This window comes from Ammospiza nelsoni, chromosome 3 (assembly GCF_027579445.1).
Source record: "Ammospiza nelsoni isolate bAmmNel1 chromosome 3, bAmmNel1.pri, whole genome shotgun sequence".
Lineage (NCBI taxonomy): Eukaryota > Metazoa > Chordata > Aves > Passeriformes > Passerellidae > Ammospiza > Ammospiza nelsoni.
In genome coordinates, this window is record NC_080635.1 from 97,111,586 (window position 1) to 97,130,631 (window position 19,046).

At 41.6% G+C, this 19,046-nt stretch overlaps 1 protein-coding gene across 3 annotated transcripts; it reads right to left on the reverse strand.

The window, feature by feature from the left end:
- Positions 1–7,699: 7,699 nt before the first annotated feature.
- SDHAF4 (succinate dehydrogenase complex assembly factor 4) lies at positions 7,700–17,669 on the reverse strand. Of its 3 annotated transcripts, XM_059469039.1 has the most exons (4): positions 17,599–17,662; positions 15,129–15,281; positions 11,352–11,470; positions 7,700–8,454 (listed from the first exon to the last, which is right to left on the reverse strand). In XM_059469039.1, the coding sequence occupies exons 1-3, from the start codon at positions 17,636–17,638 to the stop codon at positions 11,361–11,363; spliced, it is 303 nt and encodes a 100-aa protein (XP_059325022.1). In that variant the 5' UTR covers positions 17,639–17,662; the 3' UTR covers positions 7,700–8,454; positions 11,352–11,360. The 3 variants fall into 3 exon arrangements, with proteins under 3 accessions (XP_059325022.1, XP_059325023.1, XP_059325021.1); XM_059469040.1 differs by lacking the exon at positions 11,352–11,470; XM_059469038.1 differs by lacking the exon at positions 7,700–8,454 and having other exon boundaries at positions 11,290–11,470; positions 17,599–17,669.
- Positions 17,670–19,046: the final 1,377 nt, after the last annotated feature.

Below are 19,046 nucleotides of genomic sequence, written 5' to 3' on the forward strand. Positions count from 1 at the left end.
AATGTGACAGACATGGTTTAATGTGTTAAAGTCTGGGGGTTAGCTGATTTTTTCAAGTGGTCACTTGCCCAAGGACAGCACATGTTTGTTGTTCACCTCAGTCTAACCAAGAGATGCAGCTTCTTGGTCTCCTCCCCTGTTTCTCTCACCCTCTGTGGCCTTTAGTGGAGCCCAGTTATGTACCTTTTTCTGACATAAGCCCCTATGCTGGATTAAATAGCCTGCAGATGTTGACTGGCAGGGAGTCTGAGAAGCAGACTCCTATCACAAACAGACTGACCTTTACCTGGTTGGAGAGCATTATCTCAAATTTTCTTTAGATGTGTGTAGTTCAGCAAATTGTTGTTGATGCTAGGTGTGCCAGGGTGCTTGTGTTCATCAGTGATTCTCTTCAGCTATTTCAGCCTGCATTGTCTTGTATGTGCAATGAAAATAATCCTTTCTTCTTACTGTGAGGGTTTAGGTGAATAATTTCTCTAAAATTCTCCTATATCTATTTCATCTTTGAGGGACATGTTGATGTAACAATGAATACACACAAAGAATGTCAGCAGCCTGGAGAGCAGAGTGGGCCTTCAGCTCTCTGTCTTTGCTCTGGTGCTTTCTCAGGCTACATACAGTGTCCACAGTTCTCTGCTTTTAAAAGTATCTCAGATTAGCATCCAAGAGTATTAATATCTGTACACTTAGGGGTAACATATGCAAATGTATCATATTTGAGCTGATTCTTACTCAAGAAGTAAGGGGTATGTGCACAAGAATATTTCCAACGAAGTTTTAAATTACTATTGTCCTCTGCAGACCCTAATTCCTTATGCTGTGCAGTAGCTGGCATTCCTCACCATCAGCCAACTACAGTAAATTGATTCACATACACAAACTTCATTGAAGTCTTGTTTTTCCAGTTCTTAAAAACACTTCAGCCACAACTGATGTGGTTTAGTTCATATGACTCAAACTCTAAGCACTGTTGACCACAGAGAACATTGATTACCTAGTACTATGCTCCATGTATTTTCCAAATTCTTCCCATAGTTTACTGATGATGCAAAGGAAGTATTCTGTGTCAGCTCTGTGGCCATTGCAGAACAGCAACACAAGTAGTAGAGCAAACACCATAAGAAGAAGCTGCACAAGCCAGAACTGGTTAAGTAGAGTAAGAAATATGGGCTATAGTTGGCCAGGAATTGGTTTTTAATGACAGGGATACAGCAAATTGTGCATACCTGAGGAGAAACCAAGAATGACACAGTCCTCCATCCTCTTGTTTTGGCACATGCAATTAGAAGGAAGGATACAGATCACAGAAATGAGATACTGATCATATTAGAATTTCAGGTGAAAATAAGAGTAATAAAATTGAATAGGCAAAGGCAAGGATTCACTTCTGAGTGTAAATTTTGAAAACAGAACTAAGCAAAAGACTGATATACTCAGAGAGATTTCTCCACTGAGAAATATAACTGCAGCTGGCACTATTTCAAGTTTTCTTCTCCCACTACTCTAAGAGCACAAAGATGTTTTTATTACAAATGAGAAATACCCAACATGCCTTCTTGTGGCTTCAACTGAATATCTGAAATGAGGAAAAAATACATCTTTATTCACACTGGATTCAGTCTCACATACAATAAAATCACTAGAAAAGTACAGGTCTGTACAGGTCTCTACTATCTTAAATTTCCTCTCTAAATGACTTTCATTAATTATTTTTATTTTTTATTGACTCTCTTTTCCCACTCAGAAACTCTATAGGTCCTCTTGACTAATTACAGCATTAAAATAACCACTAGAAAGAGTTTCAAAGGAGCAGCTGATCAAATGATCCCTAAATGATTTCCAAAGTTAATTTATGCCTATTGTCTAGTCTTGTCTCTGGACAATTTATTTTGTGTACAAGATATAGGACTGCTCAAGACCACAGGGTCTGAAAGAGAATTGTATTGGAAAACTACATAGACTTAAAAGCTTAACTGTCAGACTATGGTAAGAGATAACAGTAAATTGAAATAAAAAATTGTCCCACTGATTTTCCACAAAGTCTTTTATGAGAGGACTTCTACCAAAGCACTTGGTGATACCTTTGTCAAATGAAGGATGCTGGCCTAGCTGGATTTTGGCCAGTCCTAGCAGACACAATCAGTTCTTCTACAGTTCAGTGTATTATTCCTCTTTGTTAGTAACAAAAATAGGCTTTTGCTAAACAACTTTTCAGAAGTGGAGAAGAGACATTAGTATTTACCTTTTAAACCAGTCTTGAGCTGCCTGTAATTTTTTCAGTTATCAAAATTCTTTAGGATATTTATAAACTCCAGAAGAAACTGGAGCTGCATTAGCTGTGCTTTTACTACATAAACCACTTTATTATCATTGTTATTTATGAAGTCATGATGCATTGTGAAACAGTTTCATAAAGTGCCAACCTCCCACACACGGATGAAATTGGCAAATGATTCTGTATTAAGGGTGTGTGTGTACATATATATATTTGTGTGAATAAAGATATGCAAATGTATGTAGATATTCATGTTCTAGAAACAGTTACAATTTTCATTTTCAGCCCTGCGTGGGAGGCAGTTTCCTTCCGTGAAGAGGAACACCACACATCTATTGAGCAGAGAGGAGAACCCCGTGATTAGCACTCAGCAGGGAATGCTCAGAGTCCAGCCTGCTGCCTCTGTGGTGTCTGCCAGGACAATGGGAGCTTAGCAGCCTGCAGAGCCCATGTGCCCTGAGAGGACAAAGCTGGGATGCTGTTCAGCAGGCCTGTGGGTTATCCTGCATCTGCATGGGCAGCAGCAAAGCAGGGTCACCCACACACTCTGCAGCTGCTGTGCTTGGCCCAGCCTGCAGCCAAGGAAATTAGGAAAAAAAACTGAAAGTACCGGAGTGAGGTGATGGGAAAGGATGAATTTGTGATTGGATGCAGCACAGAGGGTGTGTGAGAGGGGTCTGTGACAGCCACATGCTGAGTGACCCTGTCCATGCCTTACTGTCCTCAGGGAAGTCAGCTGCCTGCCTTCCCACAGAACCTGCTCTTGCTGTGTGCCCCCAGGGAAGCACTGCAGTGTGTTCTACTGTCATGGACCAGGGAAAAGCCCTGCATGCCAATCAGTGCCAACAAATTACCAAGGAATCAGTGATCAGTCTCCAGCACGCTGAACCCTTCCCAGAATCTACAGTAAATCCAGGTCTCTTGTCCTTGAGTTTAGAAAAGCAGCATATTCATGCTAAAACTGCCTCTGAGGAGGCAACTTCCTTGGAGACAGCCTAACTTTTAGAAAACAAAACTAAAAATGGGCAAGACACAGGCTTAAGGAAATGTTTGTTGTGTGTCCAGAACACTATGCCATCCAATCCACTCCTGAAGTTTTATAAATTAGTGTCTGGCTGTTGAAGTAATGCAGACAGAAAGGGTTCTGCAGACTACAAAGTGAAATTTGGACTGCTATTCCCAAATTAGCCTGGTTGAGAATTTCCTACAGATGAGGCAGCTCAAAATGTTAGAGAGATTCCTTGCCAAATTTCTGATCCCCACCTTAAAATTTCTCTCCCAGCAATCACAAGATGATGAAGCAAGCTTCATCATACATTAGTTTTCTCCTAAAGGCCAGAAGGAATTGTTCTTTCCTTCGCCCAGAGACAACAAACCAACACCACGTTTCCCAGTGTCACTGTGGTCTAAACTAATGCCAGCACCATCATAAATCCTGCCCTGCCATCAGTCCTGTTTCAACAAAATCTGAAAGGACAGAACCATTTTTTTGTTACCATAAACTGAAAGAAAAAACATACTTCTGTGACAGGAAAAAAATCTTGGAATCATGTCAAAGCAGTGATGGAAGAACACAAAAAAAGAACTAAGAACTGAATTTTCTATCATGGTATAAAATAAATAAGTTTTCCATTTTCTGCTGATAACCAGACATGAAAGGTATGCAGCAGCACTGCAGGTCAGGGACATTCTTCTTAGTGAGGGACAAGTATTCGCCTACCTCCACAAGCTGCCAATTCAAGGGTCTAAAACATTTTGGGCTAAAGGAGGTACATAAGGAGGAACCTGCTGATGGACATGTGAGGGGCTTCCTTGGTCAGCTGGGGTTTTCTGAAATGCAGGAATGCTGCCAGACCAGCACTGCAGGACTTGCTGCAACAAGGAAAAGGCTATAATAAACGATCAGTTGGATGTTACAGTGACCTTGACATACAAGGATGGAAGGAAAGATTCCAGAAACAGAGACCAGGATCCAGGTTCAGCCCAGGCCTGGTGCAGTTCATGTGGAGAAGTCTACACCTGCCTCTCCTCTCCTCCCCTTCTTTCCACAACACAGCACACTACTGGTCACCTCATTCTCCAGCCATCCTTATTTCAATAATATGGCAAAATGAAAATACTTCTTTCCTTGCATACCTGGGCTGTTTTGCTTTCTGGCTTCCTTTGAAGAACCACAGTTGCTGCAGAAATCCTACATTGAGCATTCTGTTTTTTCCCCTCACACAGGGTTTGTGGAGCCCAGCAGGCCTTGTCATACACCCAGTATTATCCACAGTTCTCCACAGTTTTATAGGAAGGACCATCTGGTGGTCAGCTGCCCAAATGCACAATTGCTGCCTCCTGCACCTGCTCAGTGTCATTCAGCCTCTCTCTGACAGTTGCTCTCCCATCAGAGCTCTTCCTCAGCGAGGGGATGAGAGGATGCAGCACGTCTCCTGAAATAGCAGCAGGTGCTTGAGATTTCTGTTCTTAAGGAGGAATAAATCCAATTTTATCTTCAAAATGGAGATGACAGTAGGACCAGAAGGTAACCATTGGCTATCTGAGCCCTTTTACTCAAATCTCCCTGCCATTTCAGAGATGGTTGTGATGCCTGCAGTCATTCACAAGTGAGCTTACAATGTACCCACCAGTCAGATGTGTACTACTGTAGCATGGTATATCTCTGTGCACACTAAGACTTGAAACCATAAAAGCTTCTTTAGGGACTGTCCTGACACACCAGAATGTCCTGACTGGACAGACTGGACCACAGCCATGTGCTCTGGAAAAAGCTGAATAACATAACCTGACAGCTCAGTGACCTTCACAGAGGAGACCTTGAAATGAGTTTGGGTTTAAACTCCTGAAAGTATAAAGCTTTCAGGAAGACTGATGCTACTTCTTACAGACATCCTTCACCCTCTTTGCATCTTTGACTTCCTACAAAAGCTAGATTTTTACAGAATAATGAGCTTAAATTTGAAACTAGAGTCAAATGCCCCTGGAGAAATTCCAGTTATTTTTCTTGACTGTAGCTAAGATCTTCACATACAAAAATCCCCCATATTAGCAAAAGATCTCCTTCAAAGAAAGGAAACAGAAGGAGAAACCTGTAATTTGTGATTAATGTTATGATGTGCCCTGTTATTACAACAGAGAAACAAAGGGTACAAGCTATCAAAAAAAAAACACTTCAAGGCAAAAAGTACAAGTGAAATTAAATAATATGCAATTTAAAAATAAGAGAGCTGTAGCTGTCATTATCAGGTTGAAAAAAAAAAAAAGCCAGGAGAATGAAACAATATGTCTGCTAGACCAAACAGCTACTGCAGACTTGTCTCAAGAAAATCATCTGGGAAAAAATCTGTCTCAAGATCACACATACACACTGCAGAACTCGTAAGTGAAAACTCTGGGGTAAAATGTAAACCAAAAGCAGGATACTCCCTGAGCTAAGCAACACTTGCTTGTCTATCTTTTAAGTCATGGTGAAATTTTCCCCAGCTTTCAAATGGTAGCTGGAAACACATCATCCTTTGTTCTTTAGCCTCTCACAAGGAAGTCACACAGACTAAAGGTTTGCTGAGCAAATATATGACTTTTTCCTAGTCTGCCAGTTTTATTTTGATGCTAAGTCCCTCTCAGCACATAAAATTGCTTAGTTGTTAGTCTGACACGCTTCACCCTTATTAGGGAAAACATCCCACTGATTTGTAGGTTTGAGACACTTGTTGTCACCTGAGTGTAAGTTTATGGAGTGTTACCCTCCTGGCTGTATCATGCTGTAGGCATTTGCTTGGGAGGAGGATAGGCAGAAGGAATTTAAAGAACTAGCTTCAGCCTTTTCCCTCTCATTGGAAGACAATGTAACTCCCTTTTACAAGGTGTCTAAGAGCTGGCCCTGGACATCCCCTTCCCTGCCACCCTCTTTGGGAATGGTGCAGGCAGCAAAAGCATTGCAGGTCCCGTTGCCTCACTGCAGCCCTCCCCCTCTGAGGAAATGAGTAGCTCACACTCATGTTCAGGGACACCCTGGCTTCCCTTGTCACCACCAGGGCACTGACACCTAATACACCTTGCTTAGGACAGCTATTCAGGCAGCCTTTAAAGTCAGTAGGGAGGATGCCCTTAAAACACCCCCATTCAGCACCTGTAATGACAAACCCCCCACACTGAGACAAGACTGCCTTTGAGAGGCATCTCCCTGAACTACAACTAGGAAGGAAGCACAGCTGGCTACATAAGTCACTCAAGTTTAAAACAATCAGTTAGAAGAGTGTAAGTTATAGTTCAATATCTGGCTTCTAGAATTAACCTGATCACCACTGCATAGCTCACCTGACTTTTGTCAGGGGCTAACATTTGAGAATTACAGCTGTGTTTTGATAGGCCATGGGTGTCAGTTTTAATATAAATTAATGTATTAAGTAAGGACCTTAAAAAGCTTCTTTGAACACTCTCGCCCTAAAAATGGCAACATTAAGATGTGATTTTTTTAAAGGCAAAAGGCTGTAGCTGACTGGGAGATTTAATGCCTAGAGAATGCATGTCAAAGACTTTCCTGCTGCAAGCTGTAATTGGCACTTCTGATGCTATTTGAGGGAAAAATTCCATTCTCACAGCAAAAAAATGCAGAGAGATGCTGAGTATTTCTGAAGAAAATGCATATGGTCAAAGTCATTCAGCAGCTTGGTTTCCAAAGGATGGGAGGCCAATATCTGCACTGCCCCCACACTTCAAAAGTCAGTAACTCCAACCTATTCTGAAAAGGTGTCAAGGAAAGACTTAATTTAAGTGGCTGCAAAAGAGGTCCAAATAATTCCTCTCAGGGGGAAAAGATGGTCAGAAAGATGCCCCTGGCCCAGTTGAGATAATGTCAATCAACACAGGAACATGGAGAAAGATGCTCAGTCTGCAGGGGGTGTCACTGACTGCCCTCAGAGCAGTCATTTGAAATAGAGCTCTTTTCTCAGGGTTTGCCATTTTGTAACTAAGATTCAGCTTCTACTGGGACACCCTTTCTGCAACAAAAGTGTTTTAGAAGGTTACAGGTCACAACTCCTAAACAAGCAGCAGGTTTGGAGCTGGAAGAGGGAGCACAGCCATACCCACATTAGAATGTAGCCTGCACATCTCAGCTGGTCTGATATAAAACACTGACCACCAGCTAAGCAAAGGTATTTTATACTGCATTTTACAAAAGCAAGGAAGTGACCACTAATGAGCATGGTTCTGATCTCCATCAGCACATGGAAACACATTTCAAACCATTTCCTTGTGTTCTGATATATTTGATACCCTATTATACCTTGATACTCATGAACAATTACAAAAACACAGAACTACCAAAACTGCTTCTCTTAGAAATGAACGCAGTATTCCTCCTCTTCCTGACATTTCAGAACAAGATGGTGTAATGCTTTTTCAATAAGAATACCAAAATAAGGGTCATAAAGAGGCATTTAATTTATCTGTCACTACAGACCACTGGAATTTGTCACCATTTATTGCAGTCAACTAAAAATGCAGTAAAGATCTATAACAGCATTCTATGGTGCTTTACAAACATATGCTACCATCACAGGTAATTTTACTGTGATTCTATTATGTATCCTGTGTTTCAATTTAATAAAATCAGCACTGAAATACATGCTTTCTAAACAAGGCAATATATAGCAAACATTTTCTTTAACTGTAAATTGAAACTTCATGTATTTTGAAATAAAGTAATTATGGTGCAATTCCTTCAAACAATAAAGGCTTCATAATTTTAATAATGTACCAAATGTATCTATGCCAAGTAACAGAAACAGGTTTAAAAGAGAAAACCTACTGCAGAAACACAACATGCAGATTTTTATTAAAGAAAATGAAACAGAGCAGCAAGCATCCTGCAGTCCTGCAAGAATTTGCTTACACACACAGAACAATTTTCCTTTGTCTCACAGAAAGTTAACAGAAAATGTTAGGATACAGCCCCTGCTGCTCTTCACTGTTTATACTAACAAAAAGAGCTAAAAAAAATCAATCAGTATTTATGATAAAACCGTATCTATGGCTGATCTAATAGCTAATGCCCCAAGCCATTTTCTTACCCTAATGCTAAATTCCAGTGAATTGCTAATAGTGATTATCTGGGAAGGGCAGGAAGACAGCTCCGAAAAAGTGCTGAAGTGCTGCTTTCCTAACTGCTGGCACTGCAAGAAAACAAAGAGAAATTATTGTTTATACCCTACACTATCATTGTATCATTTATTACACTCAATCCCTGATCACTTTTGACAGGTACCACAAGAGATTTTGCAGCACCACAGGATTTTGTGCTTAACTGTTACTGGAGCCCAGGGCTCTGTTTGGTAAATGCCAGATCGCCAGACAATGTAAGAGGGCCTCTTGGCATTCTTTGACTCTTACATATTATTTTGCTTATATGTTCAGTTTCCTATGTCTCATTGACACCTTCCATAAACAAGTTAAGCAAATATTCAGTTAACAGCACCAGCCTGGGAGGTGGTAAAAAAGGCTTGAAGTTGCTCAAGACTGAAGGGTTATCCACTATTTCCCATGCACCAACTCCTTTTCAGCTATTTATAACATTTCTGTGCAAGAAATGGGTTAAAAACAGCCTTTTTATTTTAGGAAAAAAAATCTTCAACGAAAGGGCTGTCAAGCTTAAAACAGACTGCCCAGGGAAGTGACTGAGTCACCATCCCTGGAGGTATTTAAAAGATGTGTAGATGTGGCACTCGAGAACGTGATTTAGTGGCAGACTTGGCAGTGGTTGGTTGGACTTGATGATCTTCCAGGTCTATTTCAACCTAAATTATTCTGTGATTCTGTTTTTTGAGGGAAAGCAAATCCCCTGCCTTTATGAGACACTGTCCTATAGCTACAGATGCTACCACTCTCAAAATTATCTTCAAAATCCAGGTATGCCATGGATACTGGCATGGAGAATTTGGACCTTCCTGTGCTCTGACAAGAAGGGCTGCCTGCCTGTGGCTCTGACAGCAGCAGTCATCACCTGCATGAAAGAAGACAAGCAGGGGTTCTGGACAGCACCTGGGTCAGCCCTTAACACTGAGGGAGACAAAGATGAGCAAGTGAAATGTAAGGAAAATGATGGAAAAGTGAGAGCAGTTCTTCATATGCTAACTCAAAACTGTAAGTCTGCATCCAGGGAGGAATGCACCTGCAGTCAGCAGTGAGTAAAGCAATTAGATTTGAAAATCAGGAATGCCAAGAAGTGCGATTAGGTAAACATTCATGGAGTGTGTGCTGGAAAGGGTAAAACCTGGTTTGAGAAGATAATGAAGTAATGCAACAATCCATGGAGATTTAGAATTAAAAAATAAAATAACTGCTGTATTTCACCTCTTCTTTGTGAATTTAGAAGTTAAGCCTATAAATAACGATGCAGAAAAGGCAGAAGCTTCCAACTAAAATTTCCACTTCCTATTTGAAAAGGTGGTGTATTGTGTCCAACACACCAGCAACTGAAAAGGCAAAACATTACTAGAAATAATTAAGAAATTGAAGACAGCTGACCCAGCCTATCTTTAGGTAACTGAAAATGTCAACAGATTTTAAAATGATCTGTCACTATACAGAGGGAAAACAGAATGAATCAGATACAAATACAAACCAATTTTCCAATATCCAAGCCATGTTGCAGAATTTAAAGGTTCAAAATCTAATTACCACTAATTAACACCTTTTATGAGAAACAGGCTTTCATTAATCTCATTTTTCTTGTCAGTGAGGTATCTGGTTGATAAACCTGTAACTGAATAGTTCAGTTCAGTATTTTTGTAGAGAAACACCACAGTGAGACAAACATCCAAACTCACAACTAGAGCAAGACTGTGTCTCTAACACACTCACTGGATACACAAACTGCCAGATTTCAACAAGGAGCTCCCCCACTGGCTGCCAGTCAAGTGAGCTTGAGGGGAGGCTGCTCAGATTTGTGACAAGACTCTCACACTTTAATGCTCGAGTAAAGTTAAACCAAGCAAAGGCAAAGCTGGGCAAAGCCCACACCCTTCTCTCATTCTGACTAGAGAAGATCCATTTGTTCAGGCTATCACAAAGAACTTGCACAGAAATGTTCACATTTCAATAATGACAACTTATTCTCATTAGTAAGTACCCACACAAGTGGTAGATTTGCATGCTACTATTACTCTACTACAGCACTTACAACTAGGCAAATTCTTGAATCAAGAACCGAGCTCAGTGTGACTGAAAGATATTTACTGTGATGCCAGATAACTTAAAGACCTGCAATATTACTTCACCTAATGAATTTGCCCCCTTTAACCATAAGGTTTCAGACAACAATGCTGTATTTTTCCAAAGCAGCAGTTAGCCCATGTGCAAAAGGACAACTCCACTTACAAAAGAAAAGATGATGTAAGTAGCATGAAGAAGACAGGTGATAAAGGACAGTGTTCTAGAATTCCAAATAGAGCACCTCTACACTACTTGCAATCAAGAGCTGACCCTCTCCAAAATTTAAGTCTCCATTTCCATTGGGCCACTTACAGTCCTCAATCAGAGACAAGACTGTCCCTTCCCTACAAACAGGAAAAAACACCCAACCCACTGCAACAGGGACAGAGGGAAGGTTCTTGAGTAAAGGGGCTTTCACCAGGGAACCACTGTGTGAAATCAGTGACCTACTGATCTCAGAGTTGGTTCTACCTTTGATGAATGGTGTTCAGGTTCCTGAAATGCAAAGTTCTTTCAACACTTTTACACCACCACATAAATCTTTATATTCATGAAGAAATATAAGCCCTTATACATCTCAATAAGCTCCTGACTACCAATTTCACACCACTGTACTTGCATTTATACTTGCACAGTGTAAATAGTATTAAAGATCAGGCAGACATTGAGCCACTAACAGCTCCATAATCTGAGCTGCAGCACTGTGTTTAATTACAACACATTGCATTAGTAAAAAAATTCATCACATGACAATGTGGTGGCACGACAGAAACAATAAGATCCATGACAAATCCAGGTGTGATTTTTTCTGTACATTATATATTTTAGCAATTAGAAATATTTTATTAGCAATACAGACATTTCAATATTAGAAATCTATACAACGTCCTTTTCTTTCCCAGTCTCCAAAACGTGTAGGTTCAGGGCCTCTGGGTCCACCCCTCTCTTTTGTAGTAGGATTGATTCCATCAGGGAATTCTAAAATGACAGGGAAAGTCCATTAAAATTTCTACGATATTGACAAATATAAAGATGCTATCATTAATGATGTTTTCCTTTTAGTTTCATTTTCAAAGACAAAATCAATTCTTTTTTGTTTTGAAAGGCAACCTTGAACTAAATATTTCCCAGAGCCCTAGAAAATGAATTTCAGGTTTTTTTACTGCTATATGATCATATATATTAATTATATATATACATATATATACAAATACAGATATAATATTATTTATTATGCAAATAAAGAAGCAACTGAATTTCCAGAGGCATTAAAGGACCACAGCTTCTCAAGTCAGAACTTGCATCATTTGGGTATGCTGTACTTATGTTCATGAAATCTAAAACCCCAGGTATTATTTGCTGTTTACCTCTCTAATTTTAAGTACTCTGTTTTAATTTTAGCTTGAATTTATTCAAGATTCTGTTAGTCTTGTACTTAAAACATCCAGGTTGGATGGCTGAGCCATGTAATGCTTCACCTGTTCTAATGCTTCACCACCCTTGGAGTAAAGAGTTTCTTCCTAACATTTATTCCAAGCCTGCCTTCCCTCAGTTTAGAACCATTGCCTCTCACTTGTCCTGTCACTATCTGCTTGTATGAAAACTCCTTCCCTGCATTTTATAAACCCCCTTAAGGTACTGAGCCCCCTTCAGACATCAGAAGCCCACAGTCAGATCTTCCCAAAGCCTTCTCTTCTTCAGGCTGAGCAACCCCAGCTCTGTCAGTCTGTCCTGGCAGGAGAGGTGCTCTAGCCCTTTGATCATCTTCTCTGGACCCTTCAAACAGGTCCATGCCTTTCTTGTGCTGAGCACTCCACAGCTGGATGCAGCATTCAGGCAGGGTCTCATCAGAACAGAGGACAGTCACCCCCCTTGACCTGCTGGCCCCACTGCTTTTGATGCAGTCCAGGATTTGTTTTTCTGGCCTGCAATGACACACTGCCAGATCATGTCCAGATTTCATCCAACCCCCTGCCCTGCTACAAAAGAGAAGCACACAGCCAGCTCATGCTACCTTCTTAAACACCACAGAGCCTTCTGTACCTCAGCCAGCATTCTTACACTGCTCAGTGCACCTTTACTCAGGGCCATCTCCTAAGAATAGTTAACTCAGGCCAACAAGCCACGAAGCACTTGTGGCACAGCACCCCCTAGGCTGAGTCTCATCCTGCACCAGACTGTGGGGCTCCCAGAAACTCGCAGTACCCCACGTGCCCCTGGCCATGCTGATTCTCCAGAGCTTCCCACATACACACCTAACTTGGGATCCCTCAGTCATATCCCTAACTCAGCCCAGGTGGGCAACACAGTCATGAGGTGCAGGGCTGAAAATACAACAGGAGGACTACAACAGAAATTCTGGACATCAGACAAAAAGAAATGATGGAGGAAACTCATACAGCTACAGGCTACACAGGATGATACATACCAGGATACCTGTTTCATAACTGATGCCAACCAGGAAAAGAAACATCAGTATCTGAGCACCTCTGGCAGTACAAGGGGTGCAAATGCACCTGATATTACTTTGTACATGTCATCATCCCATTATCAAAGCACTGCTCATGCTGGCAGTGGATGCTGATGCTCAAAAGATTTCTCCACTGATAGCTACAGCAGTAGGAATTCTAAATCCAGCTTCAATTCAAAGTTTTTTTTCCAATAATACAACAGGCAGTTTGCAAACTATTGCTAGTGTTACATGTAAAAAATACATGTGCAACTAAAGAGACCTTGAGTCTTGCTCCAAACCCGGAATACCTAAGCAAATAACAAAAGATAAGGATTATGCATGTTTTAAATGCAGCAGTGATGGCACTGACTTGCCTGGGAATAAAAAGACAAGGATTTAACAGCTGCTTACACAGTAACTCCAACTGTGAGTTAGTTCTCAAGTGAGCCACAATCTGAAATTGCATGGAAATGATTTTATAATACGAGAATAATACAGCAATACAACAACAAACTGTGGAGAAATTTGTGAAAGGAGAAGCAGAAGTAGCTTTGCACCATGATGCAAAGCTGTGGTGGCCTCAGGGTAATACACTCTGGAGTTGGAGACCAGTTTTTAGCTCTGCTGCACAAACTAAAATGGCACTACACAGTGCCCCTTTGGCCTGTATGAAAGAGGGGACTTCTGTGAAAGAGTATCTGAGGATTTTGTTCATGAAATGAAGGATTCTAAGGTGGAAGAACACAATCAGTTTCTTAAATGAATGTAAGGATTAATTAGTCTTTATGCTGCTATCATTCAACTCTAGTGGCCCTATGGAATTAAAGAAGAGGCACATCCTCATGGACTGAATTATGCACGGCACTGGCTTGCCTGGATGTTGGATATAGAGTCCCTGACAGATGTGACAGCTACACCACCTTTTAATTTTCTGGAGGTGAGTGGCAATGCTCTCATGAGACAGTATTACATCCAGTTCTGGAAAATTACTTTATCCAAGGCTTCATCCCAAGAATTGAAGCAATTACCAGCACTGTACAGAAGGGCACATTAATGGGTTTGAAGGATTTCATGAAGTACTGTCTACAGATGAAGGAAATTCTGCTTCCAGTGGGCACTCTGCTGCCTTCCTTTTGGAGACTTTATATCAGTCTGTATTTCTTTTCCTCAGGATGTTAGTGCTTTCAGACTTGGCTTCCTGTTTAGATGGTAAGGCAGAATATATTCTGTATATAGAAGAATGAGAAGAAAATATTTCATCAAATTGTTAATGCTTAATTCATGAAGATGTTGGGCAGAAGAAACTTGGGTTTCATTTGCTGCAAACAGTTAAAAGTTATTCTTTGCATTGCCTTTTTGAAAATTTTTGTATCATAAATACTTGTTTAAAAAAAAAAAAACAACAAAACCCCACCCAGAGTACTGTGTTCAGTTGTGGAGTTTCCAACACAAAACAGGGGTGGACCTCTTGGAACAAGTCCAGAGAAAGCCACTAAGACAAACACAGGACTGGTGCACCTCTCCTATTAAGACAGACTGAGAGAACTGGGGCTCTTCAGCCTGCAGAAGAGAAGGCTCTGGGAACACCTTTTAGAAGCCTTCCAGTACCTGAAGAGGGCCTGTGAAAAAGCTGGAGAGGGACTTTTAACAAGGTGATGTAGTGACAGAACAAGGGACATTGGCTTTAAAATAAAAGAGGGTAGGTTTAGATTACCTATTAGGAAGAAACTCTTTACTGTGAGGATGGTGAGGCACTGCAACAAGTTGTTCAGAGAGGCTGTGGATGCTCCATCCCTGGAAATGTGCAAGGCCAGGCTGGACTGGGCTTTGAGCAGCCTGTTCTAATGGAAAGTACCCCTGCTAAAGGCAGGGCTGGCACTAAGTCAGGACCCCCAGGCAAATGTGCTTATCTTCAAGAGCAGAGGAAGCCCAGGTTCTCTGTGTGATTTGCTACAATGTTTGACCATGGTTGTTCTGAAGGTTCTTCTCCCCTGGGGCACCATTTGCTGCAGCTGTGCCCACTGCCCTGCCTTCCTGGTTTGTTTTTCAGAGCAGCAGGCAGTAAGCTTAGAAAATGATTCTAAAGAGTGCTGAATGTCTGTCACCTTCTTAAACTGACATCAGCAGAACATCTCGCATCTTGCCTTTAAAACACAGCTTCCAATTCTGTAAAACATTACTTACTTTCCAGAGGTTCCTTCTCCATACTGGACTCCTCTGGTTCATCAAACCTCCCCACTGGTAACTTTGGTTTCTTTAGTGGCTGCTTGGCAGGTTGAGCTCTTCCTCCTGGCTTAGAGCTGGAGCTGCTTCGTGAGTGCCAAAGAAGTGAAGACTCTATCAAGCAAATGGACATGCAGCATAAATGTGGGAGTTTAACACTGAGCAATGCTGTGACTGTCCAGAACACCTCTGAGAAAAAACTACTTCAGGGATGAGGGAGAGGAAGGCAGGAAAACAAACTCTAAAAATTATTTAACATTCAACTCATGAACACCTAAGAAATCAGCACAGATAATTATTTTTGGCCCTAGAAACAGATGTAGGCTAAATTGTGTTAGTTGTATAACTCAGTTCACATTAACAGTGTATTTCAAACTGCTTGAACTTATCTTTGCTGTTACTTTCTTGTATTTTAGACTCTTAAACAGTAATTATGCTAGCATAGACCAGTACAGTCTGTTTTCCAGGAGAAATCCTAACCTCCCCCAAGAAACCTGCTGATTTCCATATCTTGGCTCATTTCCAGCAGCTTTTTAGTTAGAAAAAGCTTCTGCTTTCCCAAAGGAAAGTTTAAAAAAATAAAACGTTCCCTTAGTAACAGGTTTTCCAGAATGTCGGCAGAAGATAGCTGGGTTTCCCTTAGGATGGTAAAATAATTCAGCTGGTAGTCAAAGGCAGGAAAAACTTTGAGCATGTTTAAGTTCAATTATGTAACTGTACGCAAATGCTTTCATTAAAAGCATTCACTTTTTTCCTTAAACTCCTACTAACAGTTTGGTTTAAAAAACCAAATGTAAATGTCCACAGTGAGCATAAACTATCCACTAAAAATATTTTGGCTGTGGACAGCTGCCTAAAGCAGTTCTGACATTTCTTAACAAGCAAGATTCAAACACAAATCCTCCCTGTACCAGCTGGGTGCAAAGTACCTGAAAGAACTATTATTCTACTGTCCTAAGGAGATTGAATCAGGAAGTCTTCTCAAGCACTGACAACTTGACTCACCTAAATATACAGCAGCTAACAACTCACTTGTATTCCCAGAATCAGCATACTCATTCATTTTAAAATACCACATCTTTAAAACCAAACCCTACAACCACACAAACTGTATTATGTCTGCCAACTGCACCAATGCCCCAAAGGAGTAAAGCATGGTGTAACAAATTATCAACAGTAAAGGATCCAATCTGTTGCAAATATTGGGTCTTTCTACTCCTGCCAAGCTTCTTGTCATTCTTCAGTAAGCTAGAAAGAAAAGCTAGCAAGAAAATTCAATTATAGCTGGTATTCTAGTCCAAATTAAAATAAAAAACAGATTAAGGTACTGGTATGAAATTTATTATCTCGGTCACTAGAGAAGAGGTAAAACCCATTTTCCTTGATAGATTTACTTGATGCTCTTGACCAAAATAAACTCTTCTTGACAGAGAGGTGACAAAAGTTCAACATTAAACATCTCTGAAAAAGATGAGATAAACTATCAATACTAGTAAACCACATTGTACAAACTGATCTTTGATTCCCTCCTCTTTTACACAGTGTCACAATGCCCTACCATTTGTTAATTATATAACTGAACTTGAAAATCCCAATTCTTTAAAGTTGCTGTGCTGCAATATTCCATCTTTTGAAGTGGCCCACAGCATGTGATTTATCCTGACAAAGCCATCCATGCAGTGGGATTTGGGAACACATCGGGATGCTCAGAGGATTAGAGCGGTAGCCACATCTTGCCAGGAACCTGACAGCCAAATGGAGCACAAACATCTAACAAAAATTCCATGAACATACAGTGCACTGGTTTGTTTTAGTGTATTGTATCAATGGCAGCACAGAACCTCAGCTTTTGGCGAGAGGGAAGCACCCAACAAAGAGCCCAAGCTGAGGCCTGTGGGACAGGCTCTGTTACCCAGTCTGACTTCTCCATTAACAAACCCCCTGAATTTCCTCAGGTGAAGGGAACGGAGCAATAACCTCCAGGTCCACAGCACGTTTCCTCCAGCTATTCTCCAAACCTTACACTGCTTTTTAACATTTTACTGCCGATAAGAACGAAGCAACGACAGGGCAAGAAAACCTCCGTAATAACAGTTGCCCGATAGCAGCAGGTTTACAGGACAGGCGAGAATATTAATATCGGAAGGGCGAGGGGGAAGGCAGGGAAGGAGTTAAGAGCAGGGAAACTGTGGGGCCACGGAAAGTGCGGGGAGAGCTGCGACAGCCCCGGCCCCAGGTTGAGGAGGCGGGGCGCGCCACACTCCTCGCCCGCCGCCATCTTGGGCGCTCTCCAGCCCCCCCAGCGCCGGCAGCCCCGGGCGGCGCCCGCCCCGTCCCCTCGCTCGTCAGTTCCTGCGGGAGGAAGGGCAGGGGAGCCGGGGGCCCCTCCGCGGCACAACCCGGGCCCTCCCGCCCTCCGCCCGCCTCTTACTCGCTGCCCCGGGCGCGCCGCGCAGCAGCCGCAGAGCCATGGCCGGGACGGAGCCGTGCGGGGCGGGCAGCGCTGCCGCGCAGGCGCCCAAGGCGGCGGCGGCTCCAGCCGGGGCAGGCGGCGAAGGCGGCCCCGAGCAGCGCTGCCTCAGCGGCCTCACGATCCCCCCGTGCCCCGCGCTGCTCCCCGGCTCCGGCAAACAGCGGCGAACGGCGCCCGGGGAGCCACGGTCCCGGTGAAGGCAGCTACGGGCTCACGGAGATGCTCGAGAAATGCGCTGTAACTCTGCTCTACGTTTGTCTAGGCGTGGAGAGAAAAGACGTCTTCTTTCTTCAATGCAGTGAAGAGTTTAGCGCTGCAGGAACCCATGTTCCCCTCAATCTGTAGTGTAGTCCAGCTAGGGGTTTTTTTATTATTTTGTTCGTTTTGTTGGTTTTTAAAATAATAAAAAATTGTACATTGTTCAAATAACACACTTTGGCTAACACCATAGTGATGTACAGTGTTCATGCTTTCAGACAGCATCGTTGCAGTTTCCGAGTTCAGGCAATGAAGTTGCTTTTAAGGCTCAGTATAAACCCAACCCTGGGAGATAAGTAACACCTGAGTTCATGGAGTGGCGCTCCATGAGTAAGTACATAATTAAGTACAGTTAATGTTTTGAATATATCAACTTTTGCTTTTTGTCACTTTTTAAACCTCTCCAGCTGACAGTGTTCTTAGATAAAACAGAATTCACTGTCCACAGATGATACTAACCTGAAGATGGTAACTTGGAGATCTGAATGTAAAATAGCATTTTTTGTTCACATCTGAAAGCTTTAGGAAAGTAAATCTTGGTAAATTAAAGAGCAGCAGCACTTCCTGGAGTTTATTGGAGCTACATCTGGCAATGCCTACACACTGAAAGTAATTAAATTTAACTGACTGCCTTACGAGTGACATTTTCCCTATCAGCCTTTTATAACATGGTTAATTAGACATTAGACACTGAAAATAATGGAAAACCTTTCCTTTATTCTAACAGCAAGATGCTGGGCCTCTAGATCAGAGAAAATAAAGACAAATGCAGAAAAAAATGCTCTGCCTGAAAGCAGCAAGGAGAAAACCTAAACAGATCTTGTCAAAGTTCAAGAGAACTTATTGTTTATGTCTCCAGTACAATAAAAACATGAAATGCTTCCCTTAAAAACCTTACCAAGCTGTCTGCAGACACCAAGTAAGCTGTGCTCCTAAACTGCTTAACACGTGCCATGAGAAATCATACATGTGTGCATACATCATATGTATAAGCATGTTGAATTTCAAATTATAAGAATGAAACAGCAGTGAAAGACTACTGAGGTAACGTTTATCCACCTAAAAATTAACTGTTATCAAAACATATTTCTCATCTTTATTGTACTGCTGTAAAAGTTCACTTGTAACTCCTGAATTATTCATTCCTA

What these genes read in the sequence shown, in the direction of transcription:
- SDHAF4 (XM_059469039.1), bottom strand. Translation starts at nt 17,638, where the DNA reads ATGGCTCTGCGGCTGCTGCGCGGCGCGCCCGGGGCAGCGA. An exon ending in CGGCGCGCCCGGGGCAGCGA is followed by an intron (nt 15,282 to 17,598) that starts GTAAGAGGCGGG and finishes TTTGCTTGATAG; the next exon opens with AGTCTTCACTTCTTTGGCAC. An exon ending in GGAGAAGGAACCTCTGGAAA is followed by an intron (nt 11,471 to 15,128) that starts GTAAGTAATGTT and finishes CTGTCATTTTAG; the next exon opens with AATTCCCTGATGGAATCAAT.